The 23,441-nt window shown below is 41.5% G+C and overlaps 1 protein-coding gene across 2 annotated transcripts in view; it reads left to right on the forward strand.

Moving 5' to 3' along the window:
* Window positions 1-23,441, forward strand: part of AMPH (amphiphysin) — a 299,854-nt gene that overhangs the window by 259,252 nt on the left and 17,161 nt on the right. The window contains exons 16-18 of one of the 2 annotated variants that reach the window (XM_021703692.1): window positions 1,950-2,006; window positions 6,661-6,786; window positions 22,694-22,903. In XM_021703692.1, the coding sequence (XP_021559367.1) occupies window positions 1,950-2,006; window positions 6,661-6,786; window positions 22,694-22,903 (393 nt within the window). The remainder of the gene's footprint in view (window positions 1-1,949; window positions 2,007-6,660; window positions 6,787-22,693; window positions 22,904-23,441) is intronic. The other variant, XM_021703694.1, reaches the window with a different exon arrangement.

The following is a 23,441-nucleotide window of genomic DNA, read 5'->3' on the forward strand; positions in this document are numbered from 1 at the left end:
ATGTTCATAGCAGCAATGTCTGCAATAGCCAAACTGTGGAAAGAGCCGAGATGCCCTTCAACAGATGAATGGATAAAGAAGATGTGGTCCATATATACAATGGAATATTACTCAGCCATCAGAAAAGATGAATACCCAACTTTTACATCAACATGGATGGGACTGGAGGAGATTATGCTAAGTGAAATAAGTCAAGCAGAGAAAGTCAATTATCATATGGTTTCACTTATTTGTGGAACATAAGGAATAACATGGAGGACATTAGGAGAAGGAAGGGAAAAATGGGCAGGGGGATTTGGAGGGAGAGATGAACCATGAGAGACTATGGACCTGAGAAACAAACAGGGTTCTAGAGGGGAGGGGTGAGGGGGGATTGGTTAGCCTGGTGATGGGTATTAAGGAGGGCACGTACTGCATGGAGCACTGGGTGTTATACGAAAACAATGGATCGTGGATCACTACATCAAAAACTAATGATGTATTGTATGGTGACTAACATAACATAATAAAATTTAAAAAAAAAGCTGATGGGAAACTTGTATAGGTAGGTAGAGCTCATTGACTATAGGTATTGTTATGGAATTTTCTGGTTCATTTTTCCTACTGAGGAGCCCCTGATGTGAAATTCTATAGGCATTTTTCTTGTGCTGGTTAAATTTCTAGCTCTTCTGGTCTCCTATCTCGGGGGTACAATGGGAAGTGGATGGCAAAGAAGTTGGGGGTTGGAGGGGAGGGGCCCCGGGCTCTCAGTATTTATTATGTAAATACTCACTTAAGCCTGCTACTTTCCTAATATACCTCTGTGTTCCCCAGTCCAGAGGCCCTCTATTTCAGCCTCTGTGGAAGTAATGTCAAGTCTTGTGCTGTGATGAAGGGATATAGCTTGGTTTTCGGATACATGAAAGAATCTTGAGGTCCATTTACTTTTTCAAAGACTGCCAGCCAATTGCTCGTCTTTAGCACCACCCAGCTTCCATTTCCCTTGGTCCCCATGTTTCTAATTCTTGATCCTTTGGGAGTTCTGAGTAATACACTGGGTTGTGTTTTTGGCATTTCTTACATCACCTTAGGATACAGATTTTTGGGGGGGATCCACCAAGTTACTTCTTCTTTCGTCTGCTTTTCAGTTTCAAAAATGTTATTGCTCTGATATTTCTTCTCATTCTTTTTATGCTCATGGATTTATGCCTTTTTAAATTTGCTTTATGAAATTCCCTTTATTGTTTAGTTTGGATTCTGGAGGTAACAGAGATAATTGCCTCAATACAACATCTTTAACCAACTGTCATTGCTTCATCTTTTCTGTTGGGGAGTCCTGATATCAAATTCTGTGGGTACTTTTTTTTTTTTTTTTTGTCTTCAACTGGTCAGATTAACCAGGAAAGACTCTTCTGGTCTTCTCTCTGGTGGGTATAAGCCTGGCTACTAGCATAACGAGAGATGAATATTGTCTTCGAGATCACTCTTCCCTTAGATTTATTCCAGCTTGATTTTTTTTTTTTAGGCCATTGAATACATGGTATAACATTTTTAAGTTATGGCTCATCATTAACCCATATAGAAGTCATAGCTAGGTGATAGAGTAAGATTGAATTTCTAACATTTAAGAAGTGTGAATTTGTAGTTTAGAACCACTAAATTCCAATTCAGTGTAGATGTCCAGAAGAGAAGCTGCAGAACAAAAATGACCCTTTTTTTAAAATGACTCTTACTGTACTATTGTGTGGTATCACGCTAGCCCACAGTTATGTTTAGAACATCTACTGTTAAAATTACTTTTGTATTATCTGCTTTTCTGATTTAAAATAAAAGGAGACTTTTTAAAAACTTTATAATGTATTTATACAATTGATAGAAGCTAATTGAAATGATATCTTTGTTGTTCTTTTTAGCAAATTAAGCTGGAACCTTCATAATTTTTCATTTTCTGTTTTCTCCCCAATTTTCAGCCCCAGGACACTTCATTATTCACAGTGCAGACAGACCAGAACATGATCTGTAACTTGGTAAGTTGACTTTGGTGTGTGTTTTGGGGGCATTGTTAGTTACTGCTGAATGTTCTAAGGTCGATCATTCTAGATTATCGAGAGCTTGGATATCCAGAATGTGGTTTCTGCAGCCCTTTCTTTTCTAGAAAAGAGGAAGGAAAACTTCTGAAAAATCTCGCTGTGACTTTGATTTTGGTTGCTTCTATTTATAAAGGCACAGTGATCCCAGCAAAAAACAAAAGTCTCCTAGTTCTGGGCTTCAGTGGAGCCCCGTAAATCCATCAACGGCATGGATGTTTCCACCTGAGTGTAACTTACTCCACAGGATTGGAAATGAAATCGCCTCAAGAATTCATGCTTCAGGATAGATTCCTTGCTTCTCCAGCCTGAAGCTACCTCATTTCTCATCTCCTCCCTCCATCGTGTGAGTTGTAAAAAGAAGTCACCCGTAATAGAGATGTGATTCCCCTGTTGCTGCCAAAGGACATGAGGACAAAGCTTAGCTAGGGAGTGAGTAGGAGCCGACAGAATTACTCTTAATGTCAGAGGAGATTCTGACACGATCATTGTTGCACTTATCATGGGAAACCTTTGCTGCGGCAGCTTACTAAGGAAGTTGAAGGAAGAGGCCTTGAGTGATGTCACTTGTGAGCTTGGTGGCCGTAGGCTACACGGGATGGGGCGTTCACGAGCGTTATTTGTAGTCATTGGCTTTCCCCTAGGAATGGGATATAATTATTCCAGCTCCTGGCTTTCACACTGGAAGCTTAGAATTAGATTTCAGTAGAAGAAATTTTTCTTTTTAGATGATTTCACTTCTAAGTAAGGAATTCTGTTCTGGGAAGTTTGTCTTAAAGGTTACTTTGATAATTTCTCAAAGGCCAGTACGTCTGTAATACCTTGTTGATCGATTATCATACTTGGGCCTTTTGGGCAACCAGGTGAGAAGTGGAGTCTATGTGGCCTGCAAGTAAAGATTTAAATATTTAAAGTACAAATTATGCTGGTGTTGATAATGGAGCCAGAGAGACTTATGTGTCATGTTTCATTGGTGATTTCCAGCCTGGGTGGTGGAGTAAGGGTTATACCAACACTGGAGGATGAGATTTTTAATTATCAGTTGTGAATGGGTCAAGAGAAAAATGGAGAAATACTGGTATAAAAAGAAAGGCAGTGGATCATAATTAAACTCACACCTATTTCTTTGACGCAAAAATCCAGGCATAGAATCCAGTGGTTTTTAAGTTTCTTAAACCATCTTCCTACTGCCCACAGCTTCTTGTGGCAACTTCCATTGGCTGCCCTTCCCTTCTGTGGATATGTGTTCTCTGAAGCAGACATTTTGCACCTTCTTTCTATTGTGGAACTTGGCTTTGTCATGTCCAGCACTGCAGATGCTGCTAATATTAGCTAAGCCATTCGAGGAACTAGGAAATCATAGCGAAACCACGTCTCTGCCTGTGTTGTGATTCTATAGGATTATCCCAGGAGCAGGACAGTTTCCCAGCATTTGGTTCACTGACTGAGTAAGGTGAAGGCTGAAGTTGGTAGTTGACTGCACATCTCCTCAGTCTGCATTTTTATGGCCCCACAGGACATCCCTTGAGTATAAGTTTAAACTCTGCAAACCTTTTTCAGGGCTCAGTTACCTCGATGGCCCTTTGCAGTTCTCACTAAATTAGCTCTCCCAAGTTTGGAAAAGCAGGACTCTAAGGCAAGTGCCATCCTGGAATGTGACTAGACTCTTACGCCCACTCCCAACCTATGTCCTTCATGGGCAATGACCTGCTTTCCATCTTATGACAGAGGATACTGGAAAATGTGCAGTGAGGCTCCACTTCTCATTTTGTTCTAAAGGAGGAATTCCATTTGTGTCTCAGAGTTAAACCATTATGACATCCCGCTGCCTCCAATAAATTTAGAGTATACTTTTCCTTTGTGTGATGATCACCACCCCAGCAAACAATAGGAAATGATTACCAGCGCTCCCAAATGAGGATGGCATGCCATCAACCCATTTGCAAGGTCTCTTCAGAGAGGCATCTTGTAGAAAAAAATGTGGGTAGAAGCAGGGCATAGTTCTTTTTTTTTTGAATTTTTTTTTATTATTATGTTATGTTAATCACCATACATTACATCATTAGTTTTTGATGTAGTGTTCCATGATTCATTGTTTGCATATAACAAACTGCTCCCTGCAGAACGTGCCCTCTTTAATACCCATCGCCAGGCTAACCCATCCTCCCACCCCCCTCCTCTCTAGAACCCTCAGTTTGTTTTTCAGAGTCCATTGTCTCTCATGGTTCATCTCACCCTCCGATTTCCACCCCCTTCATTCTTCCCCTCCTGCTATCTTCTTCTTTTTTTTTTTTTTTAACATACACTTATTATTTGTTTCAGAGGTATAATTCTGACAGGACTATCTTAGATTTTTCCATGAGATGTGGTTCACAATTTACCTTTGCTTTTTTTCTATCTTGACAATGTATTTACAATTTTACATTATCTTAGAAGGAATCGAAGGGTGACTTCTATTTCTAATTTGGAGTAGTTGATTTTATGTGCAATCATGCTATCATGTTTCATCCTTACTCATCATTGAGTGAGTTATATTTGTCCCCCTAGAATTTAAGTTGTTTAATTGCATAGCTATATGGTAATATCTAGTGTGACATGCTAATATAGGGGAAATGTGGTGACTTGTGGGGACATAACCAATCCTATTATGCTTCTGTTGCATTGTCTGATTTCAGCAAGCAAATGCAATTCAGCTGCTATGCAAAATCACTTACTTATTGTTGCCTTACATAAAACTTGAAAATTTCTCTGGACTTCCAGGCTCTGATACAGATATTTTTTCATTTTAAGTTTTGTTTTTTTTTTTATGTCTAGTGATGTATTTATTTGACTTCGATTTTGAAACTTCTCTTGGCTCCTTATCTGGCTTTAGGCTTTCTCCTTAGACACTCAGCCCACAGGGGGACAGCCCTCTGCATTGAGTTTCTTGGTGCTTTGTCAAATTACCCTTCCTATCCTTGTTGTGTAGGTCATTTGATACCATCCTCTCATAGCAAATCACCTGACTTCCAAACTGTAAGGTCATATCCTGAGAGCTTACAGTTTCTCTTTGCTGCTCTCGAAACCGTGTTCCATTACAAAGATAATTCTTACTGAATAATAAAAGTGAAATCTTTTCCCATAAAAACTCCTGAAAATATATTAGAGCGAATTTTATCTCATTCTTTCTTAAAAATTGTGTCAGATCACCCCTTAAAGGTTATAAAAGCCCGTAAAAATATCACATCTCTGCACACTTACCTACCAGAGTGTCCTTTCTTTTTTTATTATGCTCTTGTAAAGGGAAGGGCGGTGTGGGATCAAGGCACGAATCACAGTGGAGGGTTTGGTGGGGGGCACAAGAGAAACAGTTTGTGTATTTATCCAACACTAAGCTATTTGTTACTCATTTCCTGTAATCTCAGTCGAACTTCCCCATCCCTTCTCTATGGAACTTGCCATGTGTACCAAGCTCCGTGAGCAGGTATGAGAGAGAACTGGAGGAGGGCTCTTCGTTGCTTCTGCCAAGAGAGCCTGACAGAAGTGAACTGATTTCTCCAATCACAGTAGTTACTGGAGACTTCTCACTCCTCTAGGAAAATGTTTCTCAACTTTCTTACAGTTTGAATGTCCTGATGGGAAAGAACCTTAATGTGCCTTCTCATGGCCATCCATTTAGTGAAGTAATGCTGCTAAATAAACGTGCTTACGTTAGTCAAAACTGAAAAAGAGGAAACATTTTCAGTAGCTGTGGTGATGACTGTGTTGGCTGTGGTGGTTTTAATGGCCTGTTGTGACTTAACAGCGCTAATTTTAAAACGAACAAAGTCTGCAGCTAGAAGAGTCCAGAGGTTGATTCAGCATATACTTGGAGGATGTCTGTGAGTAAAGGTCACAGTGGGATGGAAAGACGTCACTCTTGTCCACACAATTAGAAGTGCCTAATTGGTACCAGAGAGAATACGACCCTGTGGTTCTTTACAGAATTAGGAAAAGAAATGGATTGCTAAGAATTTGTTGGGGGCAGGGGAGAAATGGAATAAGAAACTGAACAGGAAAGTATCTGTGCTTGTGGTGGCTACTTGCCACGTCCCAAAGCCAGGCTTTGTAACGACCTACTCATGCAGATGAACGCATTTTGATCTGAATATTGGGATGACCCCTCAATTTTGGGTGCAGTGCATATCAACAGAACTGGGAGGTCCCCAAACCACGTGCCTCTGGGCTCTTCTTCCTTTCAACTGGCAGAGGTGGGGAGCTCCTAGGATCTCCTCTCTCTCTGCCAAATAGCAGAGAGTGCCACTTTAGGATCTCTTATAGATGTCATCAAGTTGCAAGTAAGTACAATGAGTAACCAAAATGGTAAGTCTTTGTCTAACTTCAAGGGAAACGACAGTGCTTGGTGATGTGAAAGAGAGGCTTAATAAGAGTCCATTTCTAGACTTTTCAGTGAAGGGCTCATGATGCCAAATGTGGGGCTTTCTTCCAGCACAGATTTAACGAAGCTAGTTGCCTATAGGATGATGAAGAAAGTCTTAATTGCCCAGTATTCTGTGATGTTATCTGTTCACGTGTTGAATCTTTTTCCTCTAACGCTCAAAACAACCAATCAAAGGCTGAATCTGAACAGGCTCCACCCACAGAGCCGAAAGCAGAGGAGGCCCCCGTTGCTGCCGCACCTGCCGTTGGGCTGGACTCTGGACTGGACACCCAGGCTGAGGAGCCAGTGGAGGGGGCAGTGGTGAGCGCCACCCCCTTCTCACCCTTCCCTGTTCCCCCTGCCACAGCCCTGCTCATCTCATGGTCTCATTTCTCCCTTCTCATCCATGTTCCATTTGGGCCAAATCACCTCCTCGTCTGCCATGGCTCCCCAGATTCAAATAGTCCTTGTGCCTTTGACAGTGAAACTTCATTCTCTTTTATGTTTTTAAGAGGAAGATATCCAGAGACCTGATCTTACGAACTAGAGAGAAATGTCACGTAGCCACAGGCTTGGTTCTCAAAAAAGGATGCCTCCATTCTCTTCTGAGATGCTCTGATTCATGGTAGATAGTTGTGGAACTCACAAATAACCAGCCTTGTCAGTGCTGTGCTCTACCTGTGATGAATAGAGATGTGCCTCCAGTGAGGGACCAACCTGCAGGGGCTGAACAGAAGGATCATAACTTTGTTGCTTGTGTCTACATATTGATTTCTTATAATACTAGTTTTGTAGGTTGGTTAAGTCCTGACAAGGGATTAAAATCCCATATTAAAAATCCTTGAATCTATAAAGGTTCCTATGTGTTGTATAACCATTTCTTCAGTATCATGTCTGATATTGGCTCTTACAAAAAGAGGGACCTTGAGGATGTAGAGGGTGGGAACCCTTTGTCTGCTTGGAAACCTGCTCTTACCCTGTTCCATACAGCCGTATACCACACCACATCACACACAAACTGGGATGAGCTCTGTGTGCACCATGTTGAATTGGATAGTGTAACACTCAGGAAAATGTAGGATAATACTAAGGAAACTTTGATTCAAAATACTCATGGAGAGGGGCACCTGGGTGGGCATTGGACTCTTGATCTCAGCTCACGTCTTGATCTCAGGGTCGTGAGTTCAAGCCCCACGTTGGGCTCCACACTGGGCATGGAGCCTACTTAAAAAAAAAAATAACTCAGAGAGAGTGAAAGATAGTTTGTTGACAAAATATAGTTAAAATATTTCCCAAGAATCTCAATCAGGTTACCATTTCCTACAGCCTTTATAGAATCTGTACAGAGATGAAAACCAGTCTCCCTCTCCCCCAAAATAACATTGACTAGATTAGGTAACTAGAGAAATATAAGTTATATTTTGCTATTATTTGTTGTTGTTATTTCACTGGGAAGAGGGTAGGTCATCTGTCAAATCTATAGTTTATTAACAGAGTAGAAAAATAAATAGTAGGGCAAGATAGTGATGGGAAATACAGATTAAGAATAACTCAAGCAAAATGATCATGTTTTCCGGGCGCCTGGGTGGCTCAGTTGGTTAAGCAACTGCCTTCAGCTCAGGTAATGATCCCAGGGTCCTGGGATCGAGTCCCACATCGGGCTCCCGGCTCAGCGGGGAGCCTGCTTCTCCCTCTGACCCTCTCCCCTCTCATGCTGTTTTTCTCCTGCTCACTCTCTAATAAATAAATAAATAAATAAATAAATAAATAAATAAATAAAATCTTTAAAAAAAAATGATCATGTTTCCCATTTAAAGATACAGAGATAAAGATACCAAGTCCTGTAGGGAAAATAGGAAATGTGTTCTTCTAGTTTAAGTCCCTCTTGCAAGTGCTGCTTACACGGACTGTGGATTGGGGAGTGCTGAGGCTCCAGGCTCCAGCGTCCACTTTTTCTCCCAGATCCACTAGTGATCTCTGTACTTCAGTGCAGAGGGGGGGCCCTTTCATTTGGTGTCCGATTGTGATCTGTCCTCCAACTTAGCTTTAAGATTATTTAATAACCAAGGAAGGGAAAGATACTGTTGATTTTGTTTTACTACTGTTACAATTTAAAAAAGAGATGTGATTTTTCAAAGAATATGGATGATACCAAGGAGTTAGAAAGATATTGATGAGGTCCAGATGTTATTTAGAAATTGCTTCGCTTCCAAAAAGTTCTTACCAGTTTCTATTTTGAAAAGTAGCAGACTTCCACCTCACCGGTGCTTTTAAACCACATTGGTTCCAAGGCCCAGACTACTCAGTGTAAGGCTTAATGCCAAAACACCCATGGTTTTGAGCACAGCTGTTTGACGTTGTGCAGTAGCTAGGAAGTGTGAAATGGACAAGCTCACATGTTAAATATGGGCTGGAATGTTGACTGTCCATGATCACCTCTCCGAGGGCCCTGGCTTCGTACTTTGTGCACCTACCCTTATTTTAACAGACATATAGAAGTAGGTTTTTGTTTTTTCAGACTCCAAATTCATTGGTTTTCCAGTGAACAATATAAATAGCTACCAGTCATTAAGTAGCTACTATATCGTACCTACTATAAAGATTTATAATCTTTTTAACCAAGGGTGATTTTATTTATTTATTTATTTATTTTTATTTTTAAAGATTTATTTATTTGACAGACAGCGAGAGAGGGAACACAAGCAGGGGGAATGGGAGAGGGAGAAGCAGGCTTCCCGCCGAGCAGGGAGCCCGATGTGGGGCTCGATCCCAGGACCCTGGGATCATGACCTGAGCCAAAGGCAGACGCTTAACGACTGAGCCACCCAGGCACCCCACCAAGAGTGATTTTTAAAATATTTAACAAAGTGTACAGTACAGAGGTACCTGGGTGGCTCAGTTGGTTAAGCGTCTGCCTTCGGCTCAGGTCATGATCCCTGGGTCCTGGGATCGAGTTCCACGTCAGGCTCCCTGCCTGCCATTCCCCCTGCTTGTGCTCTCTCTCTGCCAAATAAATAAATAAAATCTTTAAAACAAAAACAAAACAAAGTGTACAGTACAACCATCAACCATCACTAAAACCAGCTTCCCTAATGTTGGGTAAGGAGATATTTGACAGCATTCTTCATTCTGAAAATACTTGTCTCCTAAAGCTTAACTTTAGAGAATCGACTGGATTCCTTGTGAAACGTAAGGCAATTTGGAGAGTCTTGTGAAAGATTCAGGCACCTGCTGAGACCCAGAGGCTACGTAAGAACAGTAGGTACAACCCACCTGTGAGCCACCGTCTCTGAGAAGAAAAAGCTGGAGTAGTTCACTTCTCCATCTTCATATAGTCTGAACAATAATAGTACAAGATACCAGAGGGCAGCTTACCTCAGTTTGCCTAATGCTCATCCAAGGTGCTACTGTCTGTGTGTTTTACTTATTTTTTTTAAAGATTTTTTTTCATTTTGAGAGAGAGAAAGCAAGCATGACCGAGGGTATGAGAGGGGCAGAGGGAGAGGGAGAAGCAGGCTCCCCGCTGAGCAGGGAGCCGGATGAGGGACTTGATCTCAGGATCCTGGGATCATGACCTGAGTCGAAGTCAGACACTTAACAGACTGAGCCACCCAGGCACCCCCATCTGTGTGTTTTAAATTGACATACATACTTGGATCAAGTCAACTCTTCCCCATGTTCGCTCTTGTACTTAAGAAAATACCATCATATAGAATGTATTTTTGTTCTCTAATGTAGATTTATAGCTTCTTTGTTCTGGTTGTAATAATCTAAGATAATATTAGGGTTATTTGTTCTAAAGAAAGTCTCCTCCTTTGCTAGATGTGTGATATTTAGTTATAAAGACATAAAAAATCCACATTGTGTCCTGAGCATTAATTAATAGGTGGCTATGGCTGTCATCAGTCAGGATTAGGTTGATGTGACCTTTTGAGGTCATCCTTTTTGCTGCCAAAATGTCAGCACACAGTTATTATTTCGAATCTTGGCAGTGCATTTCATGTGAGGTGAAGTTTGTGGTGGTTTAGTTAAAAAAAACAAAAAGGCAAATGTAATTTCAAAAACAGGGAATTTAAATCTGGGGCTTTCAAGCAGTTTAACTATTACACTTTTGTTTGTTGTTTTAGTTTTTCCCTACAATACTAAATTGCACTTGTATATCTACTGTATTTTAAAATGTATATGCATTTTAAAAGCCAACACTTGTTTCTTGTCCAGATGTTTCCATGTTATATAAGTAACGAAAATCATCTTTAGGAAAATAAATGATTAATATTTGTCTCAGATATATATCAGATAATTAGGTTAAGAATCAGATAAAGATTTATAATCTTTTTAACCAAGGGTGATTTTAAAAATATTTAACAAAGTGTACAGTACAGAGGCACCTGGGTTGCTCAGTTGGTTAAGCGCCTGCCCTTGGCTTAGGTCATTGATTCCATTTTCTTGTAGAGAGTCACATTGTAATTTTTTCTAAATTTCTGTCAGCTCCTGTATTTTGACGTGCACTGGACCAAAGCATGTTTTGTTTTGTTTTGTTTTGTTTTGGCCTATTGTTTTTAAAGAAATACACTGCAATTCAATTTAGGGTTATCATCATTTCTAAAACATAAATGGGAAAAAGATCAAGATAAAGATGTTTTTAGAATTGGTGGAGAATCCTGGAAGATGAAACACCGGCCTATTATTTTGGGGACTACTTTTGTGTTCGCTGCGTTTGATTTTTTGAAAACATCACCAGACTTAAGCTGACTTGTCAAGACCACTTTCAACCACCAAATATATATGTATATATGCCAGACCACGGTCTATGAACTTCATCGTGCCAGGAAGATTTCTGTCGGCTTGAATCGAAGGCATGTGCTTGTTTCTTCCTTCATTTAGTTGACAAGTATAATTTGAGTCCTCTCTAGATGTCAGGCTTTGTTCTGATCTAGGGGAGATGGTGATGCAGGCAGTAGGCACGGCTCCTGCCACCCTTGTTCACAAACATTGGTGGTGGAGGAGGCCAAGACGGCACAGCCATCGGGATTTCCTTGGGGATGGTCCTGTGCACAGGAAAGAGCATTTCAGTTTTCTCCTCGTGCGGAGTAAACACGAGAGTGGGGCTCCCACTGTGCCTCCAGGTATGAGCCCCCAATAGGTCAGAAGAAGGCCTAAGATCACAGGAAGCCAGAGGAGCTTGATTTTTTGTCTGCCCTTTGTGGTCATAGAATTATGTCCAGACTCAAAGTGCTCACTCTGAAGCATGCTGTAAATTAAATTAAATATACATATGCCTTGGAAATGATGTACCTTACTACCTTCCTCAGGAAAAACAAAGCCCCTTCTTGAACAGGCCTGGGTGAGGGTTGTGCTCTATTATCGTTTGTTCTAAGTGTGATACTTAAAGGTGAATATCAGGTTTCAGGTGGTTCTTCCATTGTTGCGGAGCTCTCTGTAGATGATAGGTGCCTAGTGATTTTTTAAGTGTTAGTCTTGGTGTGTGCTTTTTTTAAAAATGAGGTGAAATTCACATAATATAAAATTAATCCATTTAAAGTAACAGTTTGGCTTTAGTACATTCATAATGTTGTACAACTGTTAACCTCTGTCTGGTTCCAAAACACGTCATCACCGCAAACCTCCTACCCATTAAGCAGTTACTCCATCCCCTCCCCAGCCCCTGGTAACTGCCGATATGCTTTCTGGGTCTGTGGATTACCTACTCCTGGATAGTTCATATAAATGGAATCATACAATGAGTGACGTTTTCTGTCTGTCTTGGTGTAAACTTTTTGTCACATAGGAAATCTTGTGTTTCATGGCTTGACATTTTTAACAGGGCTTTGGTTGCAATTAACTGGAATAAAAAAAAACTCCCCTATCCTCTTTTCTTAGTGTATGTTGGCTCAATTCACAAGCCCACGCGGAAACCATGCCTGGCCATCAGCACACTTGGACAGCCTGTGTAAGACCAGACCCATTCAAATGTTAAAAAGACAATAATGCCCACCTCCCCTCCCCCTGCAAACATCAATCCCTGTCCCTCCCCACACGTCAAGAGTTAGACGTGGCAGACGACTTCTACTGGCTCAGCCCTCTCACTCCATGGGTGACAGCGTGGAGCTTTATCTAGTCCGTGGATAATGTGGAGCTGAACAACCAGACCAGCGTGTGTTCCCATTCTGCGTCTGCTTCTTGCCCTTTCTTGTTCAATCTACCCTCCCAGCTCCCCCCAGGGCAGAAGGGCCCCTTACACGGACCCCTCCTCATGAGTGAACACGATTTGGAACCAAATGTATGATCAGGAAAAAATGCTCGTTTTGAGATCAGAGAAATTTTCTCTGACAAATTGCCTTCTGTTCTCGTAAGTCCCAAGTGGCTCAGATGCTTTCTTTGAGACTTACTTTGTGTGGCCCGAAGGGAAAGTTGGTCTGACTGGAACAGCAGGGGAGCAAGGTTAAAGTAAACAGGGGCCATATTGTAATCGTAGATAGCACTGAGTGCTGATGTTTGACGTGTTCTCTCACAGCAGCCCTGGGAAGTTGGCTTTATTTCGGTATTGTTGCCCCATTTTACAGGCTAAGGAAACGGAGACACAGAGTTAAAGTGATTTAACCAAGAACACACAAGGAAAGTGGTAGCATGAAATTCAAATCCTGGCAACTTAATCCATAGACAACCATCTCTTGACTACACCAGATACTATGTTTTTTAAAAGGGCAGGCTTTCCAGAAGTATATTTATAGACCAGTTTCACATAAACATCTTACGAAAGCCATCGGGGTCACAACTAGGTGAAATCTGTCCATGCTGACATCGGCACATCCTACAACCAATGTTTAGATCCAGTGGAAGTCCCTGGTTTGTAGCTGAAGGGGCAAAATGAAAGCAGAAGTGCTTGTGCAGGCTTAGCCTTGCGCTTCTTAGAAGGAACGTGTGTTCTAATCCCCTACTTTGGATGTAAAGCAAATATCAAAGAGGATGTAAAAGAAAGACCCCTGAATTGAGAGTCTGGAGCATTGGTTCCGTGGTTAACCAGTGAGGTGGCCCTGGATAAATTATTTCACCCTTCTCTGCCAGTTTTCTAAGAGTGCTGTACCTGTTAAACTCTTATGTTCTCTTCCTGTGTTCAAAAATCTACAACTTATTACATTAAAAAATTAAGGATTTCCAAATCCCTTGTGATATTTGCTAGGCAGTTGGCATGACAGATCACCCCAGTGTAGGTTTTACTTACCAATGCCACAAGCTATTCAAAGGCTACAAAAACATAGGGTTGGCAATTGGGTCTTCCAAGGGCCACCATCTGCTGCCTACCCTTCCTCAAGATTCAGTCTCTAGTCTGTCATCTGGGCGGGTTCTAGGCTGCCCCAACAGGTGCATGTGGTTTTTGGCAGGGTCAGGGGTGGGAGTTTTGCCGAAAGACCATGATGACATTTAGGTGATTTGCAGATCACCATTTTTGGTCTAGTCTCTGGGTTGGTCTGGCGGCCCCACCTTCTGCCGCCGCAAGCCTGGGTCCACTCACAAGAAGGCAGTCTGAGCAGTGGCAACAAATGCTTCATGGATCATTCAAAGATAATGGGGCCAGGGGCAAGGTCAACTGTTCATGGCACCATAAAGGCATTTTCCTTAATGAGGCTGTCTTTTGTGACTGGCTACTTTGGAAACTAGGTCTTGCTCATGGCGCCATCTCTTGACAGTGCACAATACACCGCATTCACCTTTGCTTCGAAAGAGAAATCCACCTTTCCTATCCACGTCTTTCATAGACTTTGCAAACAAACCTCTGATTCAACCTTCCGTGTTCTACTACGTATCATTATTGGATATTCGGCCATGACCTGAAAGGCCAGATGTACCAAAAATTCATTAACGGTGAAGATCTGAAGTTCTGCAGAGAAGTGTGGTGCTCATTCAGACAGCAGTGCTGCCAGTGGCCGGGCTGCGCTGGGACCCGGCTGCTGAGGGTTCACGATGCACTGCAGGCAACTCAGGGAGTAGATTGAAAGAAGATGATTGAGATGAAGTCAAGAGAAAGAAAACCACTAACTTCCTTTATAGAAAGACGCCCATGGATATATCAAATGAAGTTCTTAGTACCAGGTGCCGCCTTGGACAGGAGCACCACTGGAGGCATGGTGTTCCGGGGGCGGGGGGGGCGGTGCTCACCTCTGCCATCCTGCTGAAGGAAACTGAGGACCTGAGCTGTTCTAAGTAGAGTTTGTGTGAAGAGGAGCACTGGCCACCAGCCTGTGGCTCAGTACATCAGTCTCTGGGGCTGTAATGAGGCTAGCTGCCTCTTAGGCTTCTCTTTAAAATGCATCTGGAGGAAAATCCTGTATTTCCACAGAAATGCTTGGCTCTTCAGACAAATCAAGGGCTCACATTGGATCCAGATTAAGGGATGGCCAGGAAAAGGCAAGGATCGCCTATGACCAAATTCCCTCTGTGATATAATTTATCTTCCTTTGTACTTCCCAGAGGGGCTCAGAGGTCACTCCAGCTCTCATGCTGATGAGTGCAAGAATCAGAACTAAAACTCGGATCCCCAGTTGTCTCTGCAGTGGTACTTCATTCTATCCTGTTTCCTCCCCTGTAGGATGGGTTAGATGAGTCCTGTGGTCCTTCCAGCTTTGGGAGCCTACTCATCTCTAACCTGTGAACACAACTATGAATGTCCAGGTGCCGAATTTCTAACTCTGCAGTGTAGTGGATAAAGCCAGGAGATGGTTGATCTACTTTCCCATTCCACACATACTTTTCTAAACAATGAATCTGTGGGCCGACGGGCAAAACTAATGTTAAGGGATATTCTCTCCGACCAAGCACTTCTCGTTAACTTTCTATCATGTAATTAGCTCTTAATTAAGAAGGATTTTATGACATGTTTGCTTAGGTACCCAATAGTACATGTAAATGAGTATTTTATTTATAAACTATGAATCTCATTTTAAAGGGTAGCATTCCAAGACTGTAAGTGAATGTATTCTAGTTTATGAAATTCCACTCGTATTCTTTATCAAGCATCCCTTGCTTGGGGTTGTCCGGAGAAAGCAGTGGGTCCGTGGGGACGCTCCACGTCTCAGGATCACTACGGAAGTCTGATTTGAGAGGAGCGTTGTCTTCTTGGATACAGGATGGTATGATAAAACATGGAATTTAGAGTTATACAGACTGTGTCAGTCCTGGTTTACTGACAGCCTGAGTTCTTGATCTCTAAGTGTTAGCTGACTTGTGTAGAAAATGAGAATGATATCTAATAGGGATGTTGGGCACATAATGTGCAGTAAATGGGACATACCCGGGATAAGGCCTAGAGAGCCCTAGAGTCACAGGAAAAGTCGGTTCCCCCCACGGGCTGCAGAATGTGCATACATTGAAACTGTCGAGCAGAAGCCTGCATCTGGATCAGAATGATTACGCCATGCTTGGGGTAAATTGGTAAAACTAGAGTTCAGTGATCTTTCAGTCAAGCACCTCTTCAAAGAGAAGGTGTCCAGAAGATGGTCACTCTCTGACTCCAGTATAAAATGTCCTTTAACCAAATTAACAATATACAGTGCATTTCTTACATCCTTTACTTATCATTTGTGTCACTTACCCCAGGAGTATTTTAATGAAAATGAAATGCATCCCAGGAGCATGTAATGGAAAATTAAATGAGAAACCTGAAAACATTAAAAAAATAAATCCAAAAAATTATATCAGATTCACTATTACTAGGATTTTTTTTTCATTTTAATGCTCCTTATACTTAAATATACAAAAAAAATGAAAGTTTCAGTGGTACTATATTCTAGAAATACTGGCCCAAGCCCAGGAGGATTTTGCACAAACCAAGGCTTTAACATATCTTTAACAATCACTGAGCCTGGCATGGATAAATACGTGACAGCTTCATCCATCCAGTCCAGGTAGAAGACGATTGGCATCCAGCCCGCCGTGAGCATGGGGGCATCGGTCCAAAGCACCCAGGTCCTCTTGGGCCTGCTGCTTTTCTCACAGCAGCTCACCCTTTGACACGTACATTGGGGCATTCAAGACCGATGTTTGTGTGTAGATGCTTGGTGAAATCACTCCCCAGCTGCTGTTCTGAAAAGGACATCTAAAATGCCTAGACGGAGAGGAAAAGGAGCAAAGGAAATGTTCCTATGTCGGCTGATCAGGCCTGGAGAGATCTCACCTCATTTTAAATCATGAAACAAACACGTTTTTAAAATGACATAGGGGGCACCTGGGTGGCTCAGTCGTTAACCGTCTGCCTTCAGCTCAGGTCACGATCCCGGGGTCCTGGGATCGAGCCCCGCATTGGGCTCCCTGCTCAGCGGGAAGCCTGCTTCTCCCTCTCCCACTCCCCCTGCTTGTGTTCTCTCTCTCGCTGTGTCTCTCTCTGTCAAATAATAAATAACATCTTTAAAATAAAATGGCATAGAGCATCACAAAAGAAGGAAGGAATTGCATTATAAATAGAGTTCAAATTTTCTTCAGAGAACAACAACAAAAAATTACCAGATTTTTTTTTTTTTTATTTGCGAGAGAGAGAATGAGAGACAGCATGAGAGGGAGGAGGGTCAGAGGGAGAAGCAGACTCCCTGCTGAGCAGGGAGCCTGATGTGGGACTCGATCCCGGGACTCCAGGATCATGACCTGAGCCGAAGGCAGTCGCTTAACCAACTGAGCCACCCAGGTGCCCTACCAGATTTTTTTTTGTCGGTAAAATTCCAAGATGACCTTCATCATGGGAAACAAAATTGAAAGAGGGGTAATAAGGTAACCACATTGAGATAAGAAGGGAGCTGCTTCTGAGGCAGAGGAAAAGGGAGCTCCATGATGTAAGAAACCACTTTAAGGGGAGGAGATGTAATACTAGAATTAAAACTTGTGGATGAAGGGGTGAAGACCAGACATCGTAGTGTAGAGAAGTGATAGGAGGTAAACTGGAGGAGCTCTTCCAACACAAAGAGGAAAATCATAAGGAAAGATGGTAGACATGGGGGCCAAAGACTGAGGAAAGGACGCACAGATAATCAGTTTGCCAAGAAGGGACTGTGAAGAAAGGAGTAGCTGCCCGACCAGCCAGCCCCACGCAAGAAAGTTTTTCTAGTCGAAGGGATTCCTGCCTGCATATCATGAGAAATCACCAACAAAAGGCAGAATTAATGAGGGACTAACATCTGAATGTATTCTTTTAAAATTTTTAATTCAGAGTTTACAAGAAAGTTCTGCAAGCATTTCGATTGGGGGAAAGAACGTGCTAGCAAAGAACAATCAGGCGGACCTCAGACACGCCCTCCCCTGGGCTAAAGCTCAGGAGCTCTTGGAACACCTGGCTGACTTTGAACACACAAAAAATCACATTGTAGCCGTTTTACCCCAAGACAGTGTAGTTGGTCACATGTGAAAGCAGCAGAGATATTATCAAATATAGAAGGGCTATAGAATCACCAGAGAATTCCTGAAAAACATTTTATGAGGATGTATTGTGATAGACTGAAAGGTGACTCAAAGTCATCATGGACGGAAAGAATAAGGCAAATGTAACGTGTAAATTGAAGGTCCCAGATGGTAGGTATTTGGACATTCACTGCCTGATTCTCTTTATTTTCTCTGTATTGACTGTTATCATAATAAAATGCTGGGCAAAAATTCAAAAACAGTCCTTAATAGAAACATTATAAATGAATAAAAGGATTAGTGTTTAGTATTTAAATTATTTAAATGTACAGTCTAATTGCTATTAATATGGTTACAAACCAAGATCTCCCTTCAGAGTATTATAACATTTAAAAGCTAGAAACCAACTAGTGTTCAATGACAAAAATGTTATTAAATAAGTTGTCAAGTAGAAAACAAAGTACAAATTATATAGGCCATTGATAAAATTTTTCTAAGAAACATGATCCCTGTTTTATAAAATAAACAGACAATAAAGCCCCACTAGTTCCAGAAAATGATTGAAAATAAATATGTGAAAATGTTACTTCTTTTATTATCTTTATTATTTTTTATTATTTTTTTTAATCAGAGGAATTTCAGTTGAAATAACCTAGCCGATAGATACATATGGAATTTTATACCAGGGTTGTCCTTATCCAGACCAGTTACTGGCAGGTGGCTTCTCAGGCATTGCTCAGAGCCCACATTGCCAAGGAAACAAACACTGAGTAAATAAAATGAATCCATAAATTACACAAAGCCCAAAGATCACAAATTTTTGCGTAGCCAATCACTGCTCGTCTGGAGTCTGGGTCCCTGTTGACCTGCCTTCACGGCGCCGTCTCCTGCAGGGCTTGGCTTTTCTCTGTCATCCTCTTGTGTCTCCCTACTTTGCAGGATACACAGGCCATTGTTGCATGCATTCATTTCATCCCACCTCCAGAAATTTTGCTAACAGGTGTTTGGGAGGACGCTGACATGAATGCCATGACCACATCGCTTTCCATCAAGGAGTTTGTTGAGGCAGAAGTTGAAGAAAGCAGTAAGATCTGTGTGGTGTGATTAAGCGAGAGCTGTTCACCTTCTCAAAGACGTCCCATGCTGGTCCTTGTGGTTTGTGTGATGCACGTGCAAATTGCAATAGGGTGTCTGTGCCTCATGGGCTTTGTGGATACAGTAAATGTGCCCAAGGGCAGGGAGAGTTTTTTATGTCTCTTTGCATTATATGTCCCCCCCCCCCCATAAATATATTTGGCCAACAGACCGTACAGTCTGGGCAGAGGATAAGATAATGGTGTTTCCTTTAACATTTGGAGGAACAAGAAAAATTGAACATCGAAGGCTTGAAATACTTTCCGTGGTTTCATTCGTCTGGTCTCTCTGGATGACACTTAAAAAAAACAAAAACAAATAGAAGTCATGAATCATTGTGGTTTTTCCTAGCAGGTGTAACATCTCCAGTAGCAAGCAGAGTCCAGAAAATGTTTTCTGTTTCTCAATCTACAAATAGCTAACAAATTGGACTCCATAAAAATAATAACAAAAAGAGGGATGACTCTTGTCGCTGAAACCCTTTTCGATCTTTGATTTTATCTGGAGCTAACACTTAATCCGAGCAAATGGGAGTCCTATTTTCCGTTGTATTTTTATGTGGTTCTGGTGTTGCAGTAGGTAAATATGCATTAGAAATATTTTTGTAAGAGCAGAAAATGTCAACAGATTCCAGGCATAAAGGGAGGATTGGGGACCCCTGATTTTCAGAGCAATTCTGGAGGCAAAAAATAGGGAATATAGGTAGCAGACAGACATTCTCTGTTTCTGTAACATTCTTAAGGTCTGTAAAATCAAAGTGTTGTATTTGGCTAGAGAAATAGGAATTCATTGCTAATGGACTCAGAGAAGGGAGAGATGTTAATTTCTTCCCTTTTCCAAGTAGGTCATTCAAAATGTTTGGTTTTTCCGCTCTGTAGTCAAAGTGCCAGTTTCCTTGGTGCCTTTACTAGCATTGTTAATTTCAATCTTTTGGTGATTTTTATTGGCCATCATCCTTCCATCCCTTTTTGTGTATGCCGCAGAGGTCAGGTAGATTGCTGACAGGTAGAAGCTGGGCTATTTGCGCTTTTTGAGTTCAGCAAACATCAGTGTGGACAGACAGAGCCCTTGGCCTCCCCCTGCTGGTGGCCGGCATCACTGCAGCCACACTGCCTGGTCTAAATCACATCCAGCCAATGACGCCTGTTTAAATTATTTAGCAAAGACAAGGTGATGACGTATTGCAAGGTACATCTTGCAGTAGTAAGATCGGATGCAATCAAATTCATAGCTATTTAGAGTGCTAGAGATAAATCAGGGACTCATCATTAACATTCTATTTGTATGGATAGAGTTAAATTATTTCTGGCAACACCATTAATACTTCACAGAAATATATTCTCTTCTGGACATATATCAATTCAGTTGAGAGTAAAATCCAATCACTAATAGTATGTGCTTGGTACATATATGTATGGGAGGATTTATGCATAATCCCTTGGAGGAGTAGCTTATGAAACAACATAGTGGTTGCTTTCTGATCTGTAACTATGTGTATGTGTGGTGGTGTGTACTGTTCTGTTTGCCCATACCATCTGCATGATATATAGTCCATCTGGTTTGATGCTGTTGAAACCAGGGGGATATTCACTCCATGGGTATGATTTTCCAAGCAGATGGAAAGCATAAATAACTTGGAATTCTGATAACACAACTTGCTTTCTACATTTGAGCCTGAAAGTCCATTGTATGCACGTTGTCTTTATGTATAGTTCTGATGTGGAAGAACTTTGCTAGGTAATCCTTAGGATCCTGGAGAAAGCCTGTTGATTTCTTCAACAATAAAGCTATGAGCAATTGTTCACTGCTCTTCTTGGAATGAAGATGCCCTGCTAATTTATGTTCTCATTATTACTCTCTTGACAACATCAACAGTACATCCATACAAAGACCCTGTTTATTTAAAACAAGAGATGTAATTCTCTTAAATTTTTAAACTTTCTATTAGGGGGATTGTCAGTCATTCACCAAAATATGAATCCCCACTTCAGTAATTGTTAGCATTTAAATTTGCTTTAAATGAATATATTACAATTCATATAAACAATTACTTTTCTGAACCCAGTAACTTAAAGACAGGGTGGAAAGAAAAAAAAAAAAAGGAAGAAACGGTACATCATGGGTGTGACTACAGTTTGGATCATTGCACATTCTGCATGAGCCAAATTTCTATGAGAGGCAAGTAAAGGTCTAAGAATATGAATAATCTTTGGCCATATAACACATAAGTGTAGCTGTTAGCACTATTTTTCATCCCTAAAGTAAAATATTATGTTGTAGAAAAATGTATTCTGTGGCAGGTCATTTCTCTTTAATTTATTACCTATAAATTTGAGCAAGAAGAAAGGTTTTTAAAAAATGTGTTGTTTTGAGAGTAGGTATGTGGCTCACGTTCTCCAGCTCCCACTTCTGATGCCCACTCTGCAGGCACTGTCCATCCCCTGCTCTCCATCTGACAGTGTCAACAACACTGGAACTTTCCTAACCCAACAGGACAAACTGGGTAGAATTTATTCAATAGAGAAGAGGAATGGCTAATGCTAATCACATCAGATAGCAAGATCAATTTTTGAAATACATGTCCTGGGTATATTATATAAGCTCAATTGAATATTCTTCTTCCTCAGTCTTTTCTGGTTTGAGCTTCTCAAATCAGGCCTGCCACACTGATGTTAGAGTCCTCGATGTGTGCTCTGCAACCAATCTGCCTAAAGCTAAAACTTCTGATTGCACTTTCTTTATTTAATTAGTGCAAGTTTTAAACACTACTTACAGCTCTTCTTTGGACTGCCTGCAACCTTAGAAAATACTCATTTTTTTTTCTATTTCACTTCTCCTATTAAATGAACCCAAAATCTGATTTGAGTTTTTATTATAATGCATATTTCATAACAAAAATGATTTGCCCTTCATTCTCAAGAAGTCTCATTGAGAAAACTCCCCAATGTATTTTTTTTTTCATGAATGTGATTTAGCTTCTGGGACCTTCCCCATGAAGATTTTAGAGTTTATACTGAAATGCGATTTTTCTAAATTCTGACTGCACAATGAGGATGCCTTTCTTACGGAGCTTTCTTCCATGACCCAGGTTTTGGGGCAATGCCCCTTCCATTTTGTGACTCTGATATCTTCGAGGACTTTGTGACCATTGGCTTTCAGGCAACCAAAGTAGAAACAGCTTGTGAAGGGGACCACCGAACCATTAAAAGCCATGTCTCTCGAATGACTTAGGTCACTTCCAGTCAAATTCCATTTGCTGAACCTAACTGCAAGGAAAGCAGAGGAATGTAGCCTCGTTGGGGGCCCAGAAAGGATAGGTTTTGTTTTTTGGGTTTTTTTTTTTTTTTAACTGAAGTAGAGTTGACACGTAATGTTCCATTAGTTTCTTGTGTACAACATAGTGATTGCACAGGTCTGTATGTTATGCTCCACCCACCTCAAGTGGCGCCACCATCTGGCACCCTTCAGTGCTCTTACAGTACCATTGGCTAGGTTCCCTATGCTGTGCCCTGCATTCCTGGGGAAGAGTGGTCAGTTCTGATGGACGGAGGGCAGACTCTGCCCTGCCAGAATCCTGAGCTTCGGTACCTTCCACAGAGCTTTCCACATCCGATGAGCCTCCGCAGAGGGGCCGGAGGTGAAAGGGCTGGGGCTGGCCTTCTTGAGGCCCCATGCAGTTACAGACATGGCCTGTCTGGTGTCTGGGCTGCAGGTCATACCTGGAACGGACGCCGATGTGGCTGTTGGAACCGTGGTGTCAGCCGCCGAGGAGGCCCCAGTGGAGGAAGCAGAGATGGAGAAGGCAGCTCTTCCTGCTGGGGAAAGAGCAGGCGGAGAGGAGGCCAGGACTGATGCTGATACCACACAGGCTGTAGATAGTGACCGATCTCAACCGGAAGAACCAGAAGCAGCAGCCCCTCAGGTGAGTACCCCAGGGAAATGGAGGTTCTGGGGAGGCGGTGCCCGGGGTGGAATGCAGTTTACTGGTGAGTGCTGGTAACAACTCTGGGTGCAGAACAGGTTTATGGCCATTGCGTGGTACCCCGCTTCAACAAATACAATTTTATATATGCACATACATACATATGTACACATACACAATATACAGTATACAATTACATATATACTATTAAACAATATGCAATTATATAGACATAAAATAAATTTAAAATATATAAAATTCTACATAAATATAATTACATACATTGGAGAATTTTTTATATTTCAAATTTATTATATATATGTGTGTTCTTTATATTTTTATTTATTATTATTTTTGTATTTGTATATAAGATTGTCAACAAGAGTCTGAGCTGGGCTCTCTCCCAGCGTCAGCATTGCAAGGTTCACACAGGCCCCCAGTGATGGAGAAGAAGAATAAAGCACATGATGTAAGCGTGAGGAAGAGAATGTGACCGGATGGCGGGTTGTACTGATTACGTGAAGAAATAGCCATCCAG

This window comes from Neomonachus schauinslandi, chromosome 12, assembly GCF_002201575.2.
Source record: "Neomonachus schauinslandi chromosome 12, ASM220157v2, whole genome shotgun sequence".
In the NCBI taxonomy this organism is placed as follows: Eukaryota; Metazoa; Chordata; class Mammalia; order Carnivora; family Phocidae; genus Neomonachus; species Neomonachus schauinslandi.